The sequence below is a fragment of the Leucopleurus acutus genome (genome assembly GCF_964270905.1).
Source record: "Leucopleurus acutus genome assembly, chromosome: 4".
NCBI lineage: Eukaryota > Metazoa > Chordata > Mammalia > Artiodactyla > Delphinidae > Leucopleurus > Leucopleurus acutus.
In genome coordinates this window covers 63,485,920-63,504,505 of record NC_139146.1, presented here as the reverse complement: position 1 = coordinate 63,504,505, position 18,586 = coordinate 63,485,920, and the positions used below count along the sequence as shown (strand labels likewise).

Genomic DNA, 18,586 nt, shown 5'->3' with positions numbered 1-18,586 from the left:
AGTTCAAGCCACATTGATACTTGCGTTATTATTATTATTTTTGGTCTTGTTTTGTATTTGTACAACATCTAGTGTTAATGTCCTGATTAATACAACATCTATTTTCTTCTTTAAGGATCAGGAGGGTGATGGTCTGGCTGATCCTGCCAAGTCCCTACCTGGGCCGTAATATCACAGTGGTTATATGTGGGTTATTCTGGAAGAGCCAAGAAGAAATAACCTAAAAATCAAACTTTTCAGGAGCTGCCACTCACCCGTTGCCAGTGATAGCTCCTTCGTGGCTTCCCAGCACTGAGCCATGGGAAGATGTGTTTGTCCTGCCTGTGAAATTTGTAAGATCCTGCATCTGCTGCTCCTGATTTTGATAAGACATAGAGAGACCTGGTGTATCAGACTCTTAAGGGGGAAGGGGAAAAGGGGCATGATTGACACTATGGGGTCTGAGCTGGTCATGTGTCAACAGAAAGAGCAAGTTCAGTATTAGAGTTCTGTATTTGGAAAATAAGATAAACATTATTTTTAATTTTACTGACTACTGTAAGTAAGCAAAACATAGATTAAATTCTTCATACCATATTTCTCAAGGAGGAACACTTTAGAGCTGGAAGTATGAGAGGAGAAGTCTAACCTTGCACATAGTAAGAGAAATATAAATTAAAATTCCAATGAGATGCCATTTCTACCTATCATCTTGATACATAAAAAAGACAATGACAACAACTAACATTCTTGGGTGCTAACTATGAGTCAGGTTCTATTCTAACTCATTTCATCCTCACAACAAAGCTATCAGTAGGTATTGATGTTCCCAGTGTACAGATGAGTACTCTGAGGCACAGAAGGGTTAAGTTGTCTGCTCAAGGTCATGTAGCTAGAACGTGGCAGAGCTGGAATATAATCGTAATATAGACTGAATGTTTGTGTTTCCCCAAAATTCTTATGTTGACACATAATCCCCAGTGTGATGATATTTGGAGGTGGGGTCTTTGGGAGGTGATTCGGTCATGAGGGTGGAACCCTTATGAACAGGATTCATGTCCTTATAAAAGAGACCCAGAGAGCTCCTTTGTCTTCTTCTACCATGTGAAGAAACTGTGTGAAAACGTCTGTCTATGAATCAGAAAGCAGGCCCTTACCAGACACTGAATCTGCTGCTATTCTGATCTTGAACTTCCCAGACTCCAGAAGTTTGAGAAATAACTGTTTGTTGTTTATAAGCCCCCCAGTCTGCAGTATTCTGTTATAGCAGCCCGAATGGACTAAGACAAATGGCATCAATGGAATCATCCTCAAGAAATTATTAAGTATAATTTATACTTAATAAAGCAAGGTACAAAGGAGCATGGTTAGTATGCTAACATTTGGTTGAAAAAGTTTGTATGTATATATGTGCACATGTATATATATGTATATGTTTAGCTACATCTATTTATATAGTCATATCTATATCTAAATCTGTCTGTATAATGTCTCTGATAGAATCCGTAAGAAGTCGTTAACAATGGTTGTCTCCCATGATGTGTGGCTGGGGAAAGGGGTGTATTAGAAACTCAATTTTCACTCCCTGATATTTTGTGTCATTTGAATTTGACATGTGCTTTAAAATATCTATTAAAAAATGTATTCACTTTATTGACCAAAAGAACAAATCACAAAAGTACATAATCCCACCTGAGATAAGGAAACGGTTCTCTCCATGAGTGTCTTGGTCCGCTTAAAACCTGGGTCACTTTCTGCAAGGACATTCATAGTTTTCTTGCCAATGAATTCCAGAGCATCAAGACCTCCTGTTAAGACGCTCTTACCCTGCCAATGAGATAATTGCACAAGATTAGGTTTTCATGTTTTGCTGTTCCGAGGCAGTCAGCACCTCCTAGACTGCACTATCTTCAAATATGAAAAGCAATATAAAGTCAGTTTTTTCTTATCAGGAGATTTATCATCCATTTAATCCTATTTTCTTTTCCATGGAAGAGCGTATGTCATATAACTTTGTAGGACATGCAGTGTTATTAAATAAGGATGCTTAAGAAAACCAAAGCACATTAGGGATTAATTTTATTGGCTGTGTGTATGAATAGATATGTTCCTAAGACAAAAAATTAATAGGTGACCCAATTGCTGTTTTTGTTTGAAAACATTTTAACCCAAGTAGCAGAATCATTTGGAGCAGTCTATAAAAATGTCAAATACTCTTGCCAGTTTAGGGAATTCTTTAATATAGGGCCCTAGAGTGTAGGACCCTCAGGCTGTTTCAGTGGCTCGTGCATACTTTCAGAAAGTAGCAATAACCGCCTATAATTAGTATTTTCATGAAATAAGACAGGTTGATTCCATGTGCTTCTGGCTTTAGAAATTGTTCTATTATGTAGTTAACCACTGCAAATTCCTTTGCCAGTCACTGTTTCTCTTTTTAAAAAAAAGAGTAAAACAACCAAGATTTACTCACATAAACTTACATACACATACACATAACATACACATACACATAAACATACAAACAGAACTGCTTACATTTCTTTGCAACATCTTCTTTGCCTATACCCCAACTATACAACTACAATTACAATATGCATATATCTGTGTTTTTTCCTCACCTTACATGAGTTTGCATAGGTTATATTTATTATTACATTATTCTTTATATGCATTATCCATTTTCATAATTATCACTTCAACAGCAATATTTGATTTCACTGATTAATATGCTTTATTAGTCATCTCCATCTTGAACATTTAGACTGTTTTCCAATTTGGGAGCCAATGAATAATCACACTACAAAACAGATTATTGTTATTTTTTTTTTTGGCGGTACGCGGGCCTCTCACTGTTGTGGCCTCTCCCGCTGTGGAGCACAGGCTCCGGACGCGCAGGCTCAGCGGCCATGGCTCACGGGCCCAGCCACTCCGCAGCATGTGGGATCTTCCCGGACCGGGGCACGAACCCGCGTCCCCCACATCGGCAGGCGGACTCTCAACCACTGCGCCACCAGGGAAGCCCCAAAACAGATTTTTAAATGCACATATTTTGGGAGGACTAGGGGGTATCAGCAATTCACACTTTTGCATAATTTGATTTACCTTCTCCTAACATCCTGTGAGGGATTACTTCAGTAGAGAACAAGATGGGAGAAGGAAGGATGAAGGGACTTTGAGTAAGGGCAGACTTGGTGGGGGAGTGTCTGGAGCTTGGGAAAAGGGAGAACCGGAAGGTTGGAGAGCACACAGAAAGGAATGTGAGGATGCTGAGAACAAACTCAGAGGGCCCTGCCTCGTAGCTCAGGGAGACCATGGATTTACTTCCTTTTTTTTTTCTTTTCTTTTTTTTTTTTTTGGCCGTGCCTTTGTAGCATGAGGTGTGTGGGATCTTAGTTCCCTGACCAGGGATCAAACTCTCTTCCCTTGCATTGGGAGCGTGCAGTCTTAGCCACTAGACCACCAGGGAAGTCCCCATGAATTCACTTCTTACGCCAGAGGTAATGAAAGCACTCTGTCCCATCCCCAGCCCTACAACCCTCCCCGCACACCTGCCGTGGGCATACTGGACTTGTACTGCTATCCAACTCCTAAAACATACTTGCTGACCCCACTTCTCCCTGCTTAGTCTAGAGGACCTCAAGTATCAAGGAAAGGAACAGTCATTTCCTATTTCTGGCATACCCTGACCTGAAGTCTGGCTAAGACACCCTCATATGTGTGTCCACAGCCCCCTCTTCTTCCCATAGAGCATTGCATTTGACAACTGTTAAGTTGCCTCCACCTTCCAGGATGTTATGTCCTCTTTCAGCTTATGCCCAGCATCTAGCATAGCTCTTGGGATATAATGAAAGCTAATTACCTTTTTTTTTTAAATGAATGAATGAATAAATTGGATGTGAGCCATATTTCTTAAAAAACTAGTTATTTGGTTTCACATAGCAGAAAGTAAACCTTTTCCTTCTGATCCTGAAGACCAGCTAACTGCCTTATCTCAGTTGGGGTGCATCCCCCTTTTTTCATTATTCATTAGTGTTTTGTTGTCAACAACAAGCTTCTTAAGCTTCTTTAAAAGGAAGGGGCCTGGGAAGGAGGGATGTGTATTAGGCCTGTTCAAGGAAAGAGGAGAGTGGGAATTGGGAGGTAGGGATGGAGGAAGAATGTTGGTCTTAGTTATCTGGAAACACTTCAGTAACATGTTGGGGAATGTTCCTGATTCTTTACTGGTGTGTATATATATATATATATATATATATATATATATACCTGAATCACTTTATAATTTTTCAAATTGAAGGTTAAGAAACATAGAGCATCTCAGAAAAACAGCTCTAAGAAAGAGCCCTCTCTCCCCGCAAGCAGAGGCTGTCCTTGCAGCCATTGGAAAGGACACTTATATCAGACTGAAAAATGTTCCTTCTAAGCAGCTCCCTTCTTTTAAACATAAAATATATTTCATTTTGTTCTTATCATTTTGGTTCCAAGGTCACGCCTACTCCGTGGGAGAAAGCATAACAAAATCATAATCCAAAGTTATGAGCAAGACCATCTTTTCTCTGATGTATCTAGGTCACTGGTAAATAGAAATATCAAAAAAAGGCACTGGCAGACCTCAGGGAAAACAGAGGAAGCAGCCAACGACTCACTGTGTTCTGAACCGCATTGGTGATGGCTGACAGCATGCCCCGAGACCCCGATGAAGGAGAAGTGGGTGGGCTTTCTGCAGGCCTCTGATCTGCGGCTGCAACTGCTACTAAAGAGAAAAACACCCTTTTAGAGTTCGTTTTGCTGATATTAACTTGGAACTCTATTTGTGTATGTGGTGTAATGCAGCCCAAGTCCAAGAAATCCCCAAATAAATGCGCCACTCACTTTGAGGGATTTCATTTGCAGTATCAGGTTGGGCCCCTTCGGAAGAGGCAGAATTCACACTATGAATCCGGAGGGTGGCCCCTGCTTTTTCCTTGACCGCTGTCAACCCATGACCTGTCAGGAAATAAAATATGGCTCATAGATACAATAGAAGCCCACGGTCTGCAGGTTCCACAGCTCATCTCCCAGAGCTCTTCTTGTAAGCTGTAGGTGTATATCCCGACTGTGAGAGAACGTGGTGATTAACAGCACAGACTTTGCGAGCCCTCAGATGTGGGTTCCAGTTCGAGCTCAGTTTCACCATCACCCAGCTGGGTGACTTTTGAGAAGTTACCACCTCTCTGTGACTCAATTTCTCCACTGTGTTGTTGTGAGGAGCAAATAAGTGCGTGTACAGGGCTGCCAGATGCTTTATTAGTCCCTCTTACTTCTCACACTATCTAACTAGCAACCTGGGGTTTCCAACCCAAGATATTATCTGTGAATGGTATCCCTGTCTTACCCTCTTTCCTCTTTTTTAAGCTTCTCAAGGCAGGCACGTGTCATTCATTTTTTGATTCCTTGTAGGCCTATCCTATTGTAGGTACTCAATTACTACTTGTTGAATAGAAATCAGCTGAGCCTTAACAAAGTGTCAGTCATTCCTTTAGTACGGTCTGTATGTGTGAGAGCAGGGTCTGGAGATGACATGTCAGGATCCAAAGGCAAGCCAGTGGGAAAACCAGAAAGGGCGCTCAACAGCTCTAATAGTTATCTTAAGCAGTAACAGTCCAAACACAAGATGTAAGAATAGTCGGCCAGGATGAGGGGCACTGATTTTACTCTATCTGAGCCGGGACAATCCCTATAATTCCCTGGAGCCCAGCACAGTGTGCATTCAATATCAATAACTGTTTAGTGAATACAGAGCTGACCTTCTCATCCACTACCCCCGCCCCGCCACTGACACATACACACAAACAAACTTTGGCTTGACAGAGAAATAGCTTTGTCTACATTTTATTTTGGAGCCATTTTTTTCTCCTTAGAAAACTAATAGTCTAGTGATGTCCTAAGTGGCTGTTTGAATTCTTGGAGAAGCAGCCTGGGCTGCCATCGTCACAGCACTCACCTCCCCCTTAGTGCTCGGGGAGAAAATGAAAGATTCACTCAGGACCCTAGGCAACCTCAGGCTGTTAAAACCCAAGGCAGCAGCAATATTAATATCTGGGGGAAAAAGGCCCAAGTCACAGCAGGATTTGAGAGCCAAAGAGAACCGTCTAGTTGTAGAGGGCACCATTCAAATGACTGACCGTCCATCTCCTGAATAAGAGAAAGACATGGATGAACCCCAAACCCAAAGAGTCATATTTCATCAATCGTAAGCTTGCTTATCAGAGGGGTCTTAACTTAATCACGGCACCGAAATTTGCCAAACTGATAGAGGACTAATTATATCCAGTGGGAATCACCTGTTATTATACACTATCTAGAAAACACTGAAACTTAGGAAACAATATTTACAATGTTTACAACATTAATTACATACAGAAACATATGACTATATTCATGTGTAGATCATTAGACACAGTCCAAATTCATTACTGAGTTACTTTTTTTTTGTTTTTTGTTTGTTTGTTTGTTTTGTTTTGTTTTTTTGCGGTACGCGGGCCTCTCACTGTTGTGGCCTCTCCCGTTGCGGAGCACAGGCTCCGGACGTGCAGGCTCAGCAGCCATGGCTCACGGGCGCAGCCGCTCCGCGGCATGTGGGATCTTCCCGGACCGGGGCACGAACCCGTGTCCCCTGCATCGGCAGGCAGACTCTCAACCACTGCACCACCAGGGAAGCCTTATTGAGTTACTTTTAAAAAAAGATGCACTATAACTGCTAAAAGTAAGACTTGATTCTCTCTAGCTTCCAATTAATTCAAAGCATTTCAATGGAAACTCACTGGAGTTTCAGCAACACATGTAAATTATGGGATATAATTATCTAACTTTATTATATACTGAGCTCCTATTCCTCGACATCCTTTAAAAGCACAAGTATTTTCAAAAAGGAAATAATGTACATACAAATCTCCATCCATGACTCTCATTTAGATTTCTGAGAGCTAAAATCAAGGGATAAATGAGTTTCAGAAGGCTGGTAGGCATCTGCTATATCTTCTTTGTGTAAACTGTACAAGAGAGATGATTCCATATCCTTCCCTGAGACCATTCAGGGTTTAATGAACTTCACTGTCATTACCTCCTCTTTCACCTTCTCCATCCCTTCGCAGGTTAGAGCCATGTCTGAATCTTTTCCCGGGGAAGAACAGCTTCTCACCATCTCAGCTTCTCACAAACGACTGTGGATATGTATACACTACCTGCCTCTAGAAAAATCGCTTTGTTTCTGGAAGGAAATACCATTTTACGTGTATAATAAGTAGAATGTGTCTTTTTAACAGACATGACAATAGGCTGCTACTCCACCTACACACACACACACACACACACACACACACACATACACACACATACACACACATATACACACAAACATACACACACTATTGAGGTATAATGGATGTACAAGGATTTGCACATATTTAAGATTCCTCCAATTATATTTTCTAATTAACAGTTCTTTTTTTCTGAGTTCTTTTGTTAGTGAAAGTACATCTTTAACTACATTCTACTAGAAATATAAAGCTATGGTTTTTCATAGCTAAGGTTTAGACTCTATGCCACACCCTACTTTGAAGAATAACTTCTAAAATTTTACTTAGTGTGACATCTAGTGCCCAGACAAGGAAGTAATAATACGGAGCCACTGCTGCCTTTTGACTGAGAGCGATTCATTCTCAGAGATGCTGATTTTGTTCTACCAATAACAGAGAAAAACAACCAATATGAATAGTACTACAGGGTATAGTTCATGGATTCATTTCTTCACATGTCATCATGAACCCTAATTATCCCCAAGAAATGAACCCATCCAAATTCTATCGTTCTAAAGACGGAATATCCTCTACTCTTTGATTTACTGCAGTAAAAAGGCGAGTACTGCAAAGAAAGTAAGATAATACATGCCGTGATACTGTATCATTTAAAAACAAATGTTAAATGATTGGCTGGTGTTTAATTTATCATCCATACTCTAGTGGAAAACACCCTAAACTCAGGAGTCAGGAGTCTTCTGGAGGAATTTTGGTTCCATCAGTTATTAGCCATGTGGTCTTGGTGACCTTTCTGAGTCTCTGCTGCTGTGTCTTCTCTGAAAGGAGGTTTATAACATCTACCTCCCAGGGTTTTATAAGGTCACTGAGAAGAAATATGTGAAACCTTTGGTACTGGTCAACATTACTGAGCACTTACTATGTCCCAGGCACTGGACTAAATATTTTCAGTGTAGTAAATTATCTTATTTAATCTTTTCATTATGAAGTAAGAGATACTATTATGCCCATTTCACGATTGAGAAAACTGAGACCTGGTGATGTGAAATTACTTGCTGAAGGTCCCCAAACCAGTAAGTGGCAGAGGCAGGATTTGAACCCCACATTTCTGACTCTAAAACTCACTTGCTCAATCACTATGTTATGTTAAGAAAGTCTTACATGCCGTTTGTAGTTGATTAAACGTCATTTTAGTCCCATTTCTATAACTCCTTGGAGATCAGATACTTAATCAGGAGCTTCTTCATCTTTAAAATATTGGTTTATGTTAAAATTAGCTTGAGTTACCTTACCTTGACCAAACAGCCAGGTGAAGGTCACCCCTGCAGTGAAACCTTCCTCTAACCCTGGCCCTCCCAGCTGTGCCTTGGGTTGGTACAGCTTAATGTTTTTAGGATAATCCCTGTGCTGTGCAGGCACGGATCCCAAGACACTGTGTGGTGCTGTCTTCTACTTCCAGTTTAATTTTTTCTCAAAAATTTTTTACCAACCTCGCTTCTTGTTGAGAAGATCAAAACCCCATTGAAGGGAGGTCTCCCCTCTCTCTGGAGGATGAAAATAATCTGTTGTTGGTGGGGGGGTCTCTCTGACCAAGTGGTAACTTAGGGGAGCAAGAGTAGTTCTACACAGCACCCTGGATGACTGGGTAGCCTTATAGGTACTTTCTGCTGGTCCCTTATGATAAAGGACCCCCCAGGAGGGCAGCAGCTAACTTGTTCAGAGGGTTCTCCCCTTTTAGATTGCTTTGATCTTTAATATAACGTTTCCTTCTTTTTCATTTCATTTCTTTCTTTTTCTTTTTAAAAGGTGGATATATAGAAAAGAAACTTTAAAAAAATCCCATAATCTCATTTCTCTATATGGCTGATTTCTAAAAATAAACATTTATTAGGTTAATCTATATCAAGGTACTGTGAGAGTTCATTATAACATTTTTGCAACTCTTCTGTAGGTCTGAATATTTTTCAAAATAAAACTTTTAATTAAAGTGATAAAAAATGTAAAATTAAATAAATAAGTAAAAATAAACATTTATAATGTTAGCAAAATCAGAGTATAGAAACATAGACAACAGAAGGTGGGCCAGCCTCTTTCTCCCTAAACAGCGCCTATTGATCTAACAGTCAATACAGTCTATGAGCTTACAGGGGCCTATGGAATGATTTAAGACCTGAAAAGAAGTATTGGTTCTAAAAGACAAAAAAGAAAATTTGTAAATTAGAAATTAAATAATATTTACTTAAATGTATTCAAAAATGTAATACTTGGTCAACTGGTTAACTATAGTTCAAGTAAATTCAACTCTTCCACAGATATACAAATTACATATTTAATGAGGGATGTGGGTGCATTTTATTATATTTGTTGTGATATGAGAGGGACTTCCAAAAGGAGAGGGCTCTTAAAAGACTTAAAGGGGCCCTGCCTTCCTTCCAGTCCCACCCCCTACACCCCATTTCCTTCTAAGGATAACAAGTCTGATGTGTTTCTTGTTGATTCCTTTCAGGGAAAAGTTCTGAAAAGCACATCCCTACATATAAGTGTCTTGGACCGGCTTCACCATATACAGTGGAGGTCTCAGCATGTGTAGATGGTGGTGGAGGCTGTGTGTGCTGCCTGGGAGCCCAGTGCTCCTTCACCCCTGCTGACAGCTAGCTCTCAGCTAAACGCCTCCCTTTGAAATGCCCTTCACCAAAGGGAATTGGCTCCTTCAAGATTGTACTGTAATGACTGGTCAGTGGGGAAGTTGGTGATACAAAAGCCTGGTCCTGTGCCTTATGCCCTGGGACAGCTCTGAAGAGTCATCCCAACCCCCAAGCTCCCTGTGGGATGGGCTGTGGCCTTTGATGCAACTGCATTGCAGCCCAGTTCTGCTTTCCTAGTCCTTCACTCTCTTGCAAGGCTTGCTCCTGAGGGTCCTTCCTAATAAAACTCCAGGACACTCATCCCTGCCTCAGTTTCTCCCCGGGCATCCGACCTAGGACACTGATCTACCTCATTCTTTTTAAGGGCTGCATAGAATCAGAATTCTACCGAATGGCTCTGTCATGTTTCACATTCTCTGTGGATGGATACTTGGGTTGTTTCCAGTTTCTCATATATGCCTGGTGAACTCCCTCAGCTCTTTCAGGTCTCTACTCAAATACCATTTCATTAAGATCTACCCCACACCACCTTTTTTAAAAGCTTAACCTGTACTCCTGACACTACCTTATATTTTTCATAGACTTAACACTTTATAACCCTCTCTATAATCTTCCTACTCATTATGTGTATTGTTTATTTTTTAATTTTTAAAAATTTTAATTTTTTTGGAGTATAGTTGATTTACAATGTTGTGTTAGTTTCAGGTGTACAGCAAAGTGATTCAGTTATAAATATGCATATAATCATTCTTTTTTAGATTCTTTTCTCATATAGGTTATTCCAGAATATTGAATAGAGTTCCCTGTGCTATACAGTAGGTCCTTGTTGGTTATCTATCTTATATATAGTAGCGTGTGTACGTTCATTCCAAGCTCCTGATTTATCCCTCCCCCCAACATTTCCCCTTTGGTAACCATAACTTTGTTTTTGATATCTGTAAGTCTGTTTCTGTTTTGCAAACAAGTTCATTTGTTCCAGCCTTTTTAAAAATTAGATTCCACATATGAGTGCTATCATAAGATATTTGTCTTTGTCTGACTTACTTCACTTAGTATGATAATCTCTAGGTCCATCCATGTTGCTGCAAATGACATTATTCCATTCTCTTTCATGGCTGAGTAATATTCCATTGTATAAATATATACCACATCTTCTTTATCTATTCCTCTGTCAATAGACATTTAGGTTCCTTCCATGTCTTGGCTATTGTAAATAGTGCTGCAATGAACATTGGGGTGCATGTATCCTTTCGAATTATGGTTTTTTTCTGGGTATATAACCAGGAGTGGGATTGCTGGATGTGTATTGTTTATTGTCTGCATCCTTCCACAAGTCTGTAAACTCTACTACAAGGTCTTCATCTTGTTTACTCACTGCTTTACCTCAAGTGCCTAGAATAGGGCCTGGTAAGATATGTATTTGCTGAGTGAATTCCATATTGAACATATACATTAATGAACTTTTGCAAAGAATTAACAGTGGAACTGCTAGACAGAGGACACATGCATTTAAAATTTTATAGATAGTGTTAATTGTTCTTCTGAAGGTTGTGCCAATTTCTACTCTTCTTTGGGTGAATTTTTGAGAAATAGAACCATTTAAAAATATTGGCTGTAAAACCGATAGCTAGTGGGAAGCAGCCGCATAGCGCAGGGAGATCAGCTCTGTGCTTTGTGACCACCTAGAGGGGTGGGATAGGGAGGGTGGGAGGGAGGGAGACACAAGAAGGAGGAGATATGGGGATATATGTATATGTATAGCTGATTCACTTTGTTAATACAGCAGAAACTAACACACCATTGTAAAGCAATTATACTCCAATAAAGATGTTAAAATAAATAAAAATAAAAATATTGGCTGCATTTCAGACTCTACTATCAATGAATTCAAGATATTATAGTTGTGAGAAGTAGTTATTTAGAAAAACACATAGATGGTGTTGCTGTGCTCAACTAAAGCCAACTTCAGGGCAGCAGAACCTACAGCCAATCAACCTTCCTTTTGGAAAAGTCTTCTCTCTCCGTAATGATGGTTGATGCCCACTCTGTAATCAGATACTCACTTCTCTTCAGGTTCAAAATTGACAAGAAGAGTTTCTGAACTCATAGTGTTTGCCTTGCCATCACACAGGAATTCATTAACTTATTCATAGATTGTAAAGGACTGTGAACAAACTCCAAGCATTAATCCTATTATCTTTTGTATCAATGATCCTTGAGAATTTTCACATCATCGGCAATGCCACCTTCAAAAATAAACCCATGTGATATTGATACTGAAATACCTAGTTAAGAGTTCTTACTGTAGTATCATTCTGACAAGTTTGCCGTTCTCTGTGATAAAAAGACATTGTCATTATTTCTGACAGTGCTGGTAGAAGACTTTCATTAAAATGTGCTGAAGGAAAAAATTGTGTAACTCAGGAGAGGATGGGGAAGGAGAACAATGGTAACTCTGAAAAGGTAAATATGCAGATCAGATCTCCCTCCCCCTCCTCAGGTACTCTTATACAAGGTGTTGAGACTCATAAAACTGTCAAAACTAGAATTTTAAATAAACATGTAGGTCATTTGTAGTATCTGGAAATAAGTTGATCTATTCTACTGTAGAATTTTTACCTTGGTATATTTGTATATATCTCAGCATTGTTGACTTTCATTTTGATTACTGGTCCATCACTTAACTTAGCAATATATTCTATGATTAAGTCAGGTCTCTAGGGTGCTTGTGGGAAATCACATCTGGTTCTCACAACAGTACTTTGAAATTATCATCAAAATTGCTTTTTCTTTTTTTTTACATTTTCCTTTCCCACTCAGGTTTCTTCCTGGATCTTAAATAACAACCGTTTTCATTGTATCTTACGAACTTGTCCAAAGGCATGAATGGCAGCTGATCAAGTCTTCTTAGAATGTGATAATAGCATGGCTGTCAACGAAACTAATGCAGGAGATATGGCCTCTCCAAAAACAATTGTTGGCTGAGAAATGTTGGATTTTATATAAGCATTGGAAAGGTTGCTTTTTCTCATTTTCCCTTCACCTTGGGGGTCAAAGTAGTGAGGCAAAAGATAAAATATAAAAATACAGTGTAGCAAAAAGTCAATCAATTTTCTATATTTTTCTACTTAGCACAGTGGTTACAAATATCTTTCTCCTGCTATATACAGCCACAAACTATGGAATCATCATATTCTGGAAGTTGGAGGGAATCTTAGAATTTCTCAAGTTCTTCCACCCATACTCTCCCAAGTAAGGAGCTGAGTCTGGAGAGGTTCAGTGCATAGTGTAGCTAGGTAGTGACAATTCTTTGTGATCACAAGTTAGTAGCAGTTGGGACCGGGTCTCAGGTCTTATGACTTCTGATACAGTGTTCTTTCCAGGACAGAATCATCTTCTAAATCTTTCCATTCTCCAGTTACTCTCCTGCCAACTCTAAACAGTTCTAATGATTGTGACTGCAGTTTTTCAACAACTGTAAGAAGTATTGGTTTCTGTTTCTAGTGCTCAACTGACAGCTCTGAGTTTTGTTATAGATGCTGTCTTGCATAGAATTCCATCTGCAACTGGAATTACCCCGGGGGTAACATGAGGTTTCTGAGTGGGAATTAATTGCAATAGAATATATGGTTATTTTCTTTCTTTACTTTCCACAGGCAATTTATAAACCTTCAAGAGCTTGTCTGTTGCTGTGAGTGCTCTGTTTTCCAATAAGTTTTTTCACCCTGTGATAATAAACTGTTAATGCTGCAAAGCCCTGGATGGATATTATTTGCCTGTATGTAATGGAAGGTCTGCCTTGCTTGCCTCTCTCAATCCAAAGATAGTAGCTCAAGATAGACCACAACCCAGGACGGTGCCCATAACTTTTTCAAGCTTCTGTAAACAGGTGGTTGAATCCTATTCTAACCGTCTATTTCAGGCTGTGAGCCTGGCTGTGACACTTCTCCATTTGTGGGACACTTGTGATCCCTGTTATGTTTTGGGAGTCAAATTCCCAATCACCACCACTACCTGTTTCCAGCCTTGGAACCTAAGCCTCCCCTTATGCTTCAAGTTTTAGTTCTCTATCAGGTCCACCAAAATACTTATCTGGTTTTCAAGTATATACTGCTATTAGTTTAGCTACTATTACTTTGTAAAGTTAAAGCCCATCCTGACCAAAAATCTCCAAAATGTACCTGGAGAACAACTTAGGGATGGCATTCAGCTATCTTGTTATTGCATTTATTGGGGTTGTGATGACCAGCGGTGATGAACATATTTAGTCTCTACATCTCTAAAGATAGCTCCAATTTTTCCAAAGGGATTCTTAGAATGAGTATCAATATTTCAAACTTTCTTTGCTCTCCCTCATGTGCCCTTTGGTCATTGTGGGTGCAAATAAGAGAAAAATGCCAAGATTAAAATGCTTTTCAAACTTCCAACATATATCAGGGAGATAGTGCTTTGGGAAGGATCCCTGGTGTTCTCCTTACTTACTGCAAGTAATAATAAATCCTTCCTTCTCCTGAAAAAAAAAATCCAACATGTAGCCAGAGCCCTTAAAAAATACTGAGTTTCTGGCATTGGTAGTATAACTGACGAGCTTTTCAAACGGAAAAGGGAGGTCTGTTAGGGAGAATTGAAAGATCACCCCAAGATTCTCAACCCTGGCATAGACAACATGCAATCCCCCCACTTCTTTTTTTTTTTTTTTTCGGTACGCGGGCCTCTCACTGTTGTGGCCTCTCCTGTTGCAGAGCACAGGCTCCAGACGTGCAGGCTCGGCGGCCATGGCTCACGAGCCCCGCCGCTCCGCGGCATGTGGGATCCTCCCGGACTGGGGCACGAACCTGTGTCCCCTGCATCGGCAGGCGGACTCTCAACCACTGCGCCACCAGGGAAGCCCAATCCCCCGACTTTGAGTGTGGACAGGATTGTGAATATGATGGGATTCATTCCCATGATTAGGTTACATTATACAGTAAAGGTGAAGGGACTTTTCAGAAGTAATTAAGGTCATTAATCAGTTGAATTTGAGTTAATCAAAAGAGAGATCCTGGATGAGCCTGAACTAATCAGGTGGGCTTTAAAAGGGACTTGGGCCCTTCCTAAAGGGAGAGATTTGAAGCATGGGAGAAATTATTCTGCTGGCTTTGAAAAAGGACCGGAGGGCAGCCTCTAGGAGTTGAGCGACCCTGGCCAATAACCAGCAAAAAAACAGGGGTGTCAGCCCTACAACCGCAAGGAACTAATTTTGCCAACAACTTGAATAACCTTGAAACTGACCCTGAATGTCAGATGACAATGCAGCTAGCTGACACCTTGATTTCAGCCTGGCAAGTCACTAAGCAGAGAACCCAGCTATCTTGGACCTGAATTCCTGATCCATAGAAACTGTGAGATAATCACTGTATGTTGTTTTAAGCCTCCACATGTGTGGTAACTCGTTACACAGCAATAGAAGTGAATACAAGAGGGTCTACTTGAACTTCATTCTGATATTTGATGGGGCAATGTGTGACTGTCAGATCATCTCAGAGGAACCCTGTCTCCACCAACCATAAGAAGGAAATGGCAGTAGTGATGGCACAATGATCCTGCTGGTCCACAGGCAGTTATCTCCCCAGGTTCTTCTGGATCAGTTACTGCACAGAGCCAGGTGAGAAGCACCACAAGTTTTAAGTGGTTGCAACATTAACAAGACACAACATTTATTCGGGGTGCCTTAGGGAAACCTCAAGAGTAACCCCAAACCCAAGCACAGGCTAAAGATTAAGACACTGACTTGAGGTCAAATTAAAAGATGAGTGCCTACCAGCATGGGCTGGGACCTGCCATCGGAGTCACAGCCTGATTTTTAAGCAGTAAAGCCAGCATCATCTACTGGTTATACCTGAATCAGGTAACAAAACCTAGAGGTCTTGGAGCACAGTCCACCGGAAGAAGGCTGCACTAGGCTGTATATGTGCAAAGGTCAGATTACAACAGGACACTGAAAAAGATAATGCACAGTAAATTCAACAGGTAAGCCGCCAGCTGATGGATGGAGAACTTTATAAAGGTCCAGCAAAGCCCAAAGTCAAATGGTGAGGTGTAGTCGCTGACTGATAAGAAACAATAGCAAAGAGTCAGACCTACGAGGAGCAAAGCAGTCACGGGTGAGTGCACCTGTAAGTGTACCAAAAACACCTGGACATGACACCCACAGGGCAGCTGATAGCTGTCTTTACCGTGGAAGGAGCTTACAGTTAAATTTTTAACGAGAAAGTAAATCCTTTGTCTATAATAGAACCTTCTGAAGCACCAAGTTCATTATAAGCCAGGGCAGTTCTGGACACCATTATAACTGGAAGCACCCAAAACACTGTACTGTTTTATGACATAAACCATGAGGAGAGCCGTATAATTTGGTGACCATATAATTTACTGTTCCATGACTTATCACAACTTCAAAAACTTTTAGACTGCACATTTTTAATTTTGGTTCAGAAAGCTGGCAATCCTGAGTGTTGCCAGAGGCAAGATGCATTTGAGAGCCACTAAGAGCTCAAACATTTTCCCTAGGAAGTAGGATGCCTTCAGGTTCCTGTCCTCACTCTTATGAAAAGACCCTGTCCTGTTCAAAAAACAAAACAGGCTCTTCTACTTTAATCTGATTAATTTTTCCATCTGCACATGTAATATTCATGGCATACCTGGCCTTTCAATTAGCAATAGAAAAAAATTTGCTTTCCAGGCTCTCATGCAGAGGGCAACGTTTATTTGACCACCATCTACTTCTTGCCAGAGCTCTCCTGATACTTGACAGACATGGAATTAGGAGAATGCAATCTATCCATTCTTCCAGGGAGTCTAAGTTCTATCGGATTAGGTATCTGGCCCTTCAACTGTTTGTGACCATGGTCCATTAGAGTGGGGTCAAAGACCTCAGCCCTGCTGGTTTTAGGAGTAACAGTGAATTGGACCAATTCATGGCCCATCACAAGATCCTCATGCCACAGAGATACCTTGAGAACACCTGAGTTAGATGATCTGCAAGTTGTGTTACCTGTGACTTCCCCTGTCCTGCTCTTCACTCTCTACCCTCAAGATGAAATGCTACGGCTACATTATCATAGACACGTTTATGTTGTACCTTCAGTTTTCATGAAGAGTGGATATAAGAAATGGTCACATGAAGAATATTTTGACAAACCTTCACTGATGAAGACATTGTCTATTATATTTTCTCTTTGTATACGAGCCAATACGGGACATTTCTTCAAAAGTTTAATACAAGGAAAATAAATTTATCTAAATAAACTAAGTCTTGTTTTATCACTCAGTGAGACAGATAATCTACTGGTAGCCAAGAATCTCAGAGTTAAGGTCAATGTTCAATTATATTATCCTTGATACATATCTCCTCCCTACCTGCATATTTCTTTTTGTATTTGTATTTTAATACCCTGTGATGAATGCCTTTTATTGAGATACCTCAAATCCTTTTAGGGAGTAGGCTATTTATATATTTTAAAATGTTCATGCGGGATGATAAACACAAAGCATTAAGGATATATTATAAAAGCCTAAATCTTATATTCTAAGATGCAATATAATATAATGGTTAAAAGCCAATTCAGCCACTCCTGACTTTGGATAATGTTTAACCTCTCTGTGATTCAGCTTCCTTACCTCTAAAATGGAGAAAATAAGAGTGCCTCCTCATAGGGTTATTTTGAAGAATAAATATATTAATATACAGGAAGCACTTAGAACAGCAAACACTAAAAACAATTTGCTCTTATTATGTCATGAGCTAATATTAAACTCTATCAGTACATGGTATGATCAAAATGTCATATCCTATTTGGCTCCTGAACTTTATCCATTCAAACGCAATGTGTAATGCTTACCTACTGTGGCAGATGCTGATGAGAGCAGAGATTTGCCCCAGGAGCCCCAGCCTGCCCAGCCCCCTCCACGTGGAGAGGAATCCACGGCCTGCAAAAAACCAGATTACCCACAAGGTCAGCAATTTCATTCATCCCTGAATGGAAAAACACCCATTCATTTGAAACAAAGAGAAGATTTAAAAAAAATCACCAACAACCATATCTCATTGGCTTATAGTTTATAAGGGCCATAAAATATACCAGTCTACATTGCAATGCGTACTTTGGAACCAAATTGGTTTGTAGTGGTGTCGGCTTCTGAGGGCTTAGCTTGAAGTGAGAAGGGAATTTGATGTCAACTAAGACCCAAATCTCCCATTATCTGGAAGACAGGGATAGGGCTGTGGAGGGGAGGGGGAGATTTAGTATTTTAGGGTACACAGTGATTTGTTAAAACTCCAAAACAACCTTGACTCATGCAATTTTTACAGAACTAAAATAATGTGCTCTTCAAGGTAGGGTTAACTTTCAAAAATCTGGGGTGGTAGGAGGGAGCTTTGGCATGGATGGTAGTAGGCAAAGTGTCTAGAAAAGCATCAAGAAGCTTGGAGATGGCGAATAGCAACAGGAAGCCTTTTGAGGTAGACAACTTTCAAGGTGTCCACTCCACTCACAACGACCCCTGTAACTATATCTCTCACTGTCCCTGGGCTGACTTGATTCAAATTCTTTTTCCTAGGTATTCTGATTGGGACTGAGAGATTCTGGTTCAGCTTGAATAGAAGATAAAAACTCAGACAATGTGGGGTGA

The 18,586-nt window shown here is 40.3% G+C and overlaps 1 protein-coding gene across 3 annotated transcripts in view; it reads right to left on the bottom strand.

Annotated features, from left to right (window-relative positions):
- FAM114A1 (family with sequence similarity 114 member A1) overlaps positions 1–18,586 on the bottom strand; it is a 63,686-nt gene that overhangs the window by 26,985 nt on the left and 18,115 nt on the right. For 2 of the 3 annotated variants that reach the window (XM_082838973.1, XM_082838971.1), the window contains exons 3-6: positions 17,797–17,884; positions 4,849–4,962; positions 4,623–4,729; positions 1,672–1,806 (exon numbers count right to left, since the gene is read on the bottom strand). In XM_082838973.1, coding sequence (XP_082695099.1) covers positions 1,672–1,806; positions 4,623–4,729; positions 4,849–4,962; positions 17,797–17,884 — 444 coding nt within the window. The remainder of the gene's footprint in view (positions 1–1,671; positions 1,807–4,622; positions 4,730–4,848; positions 4,963–17,796; positions 17,885–18,586) is intronic. The other variant, XM_082838972.1, reaches the window with a different exon arrangement.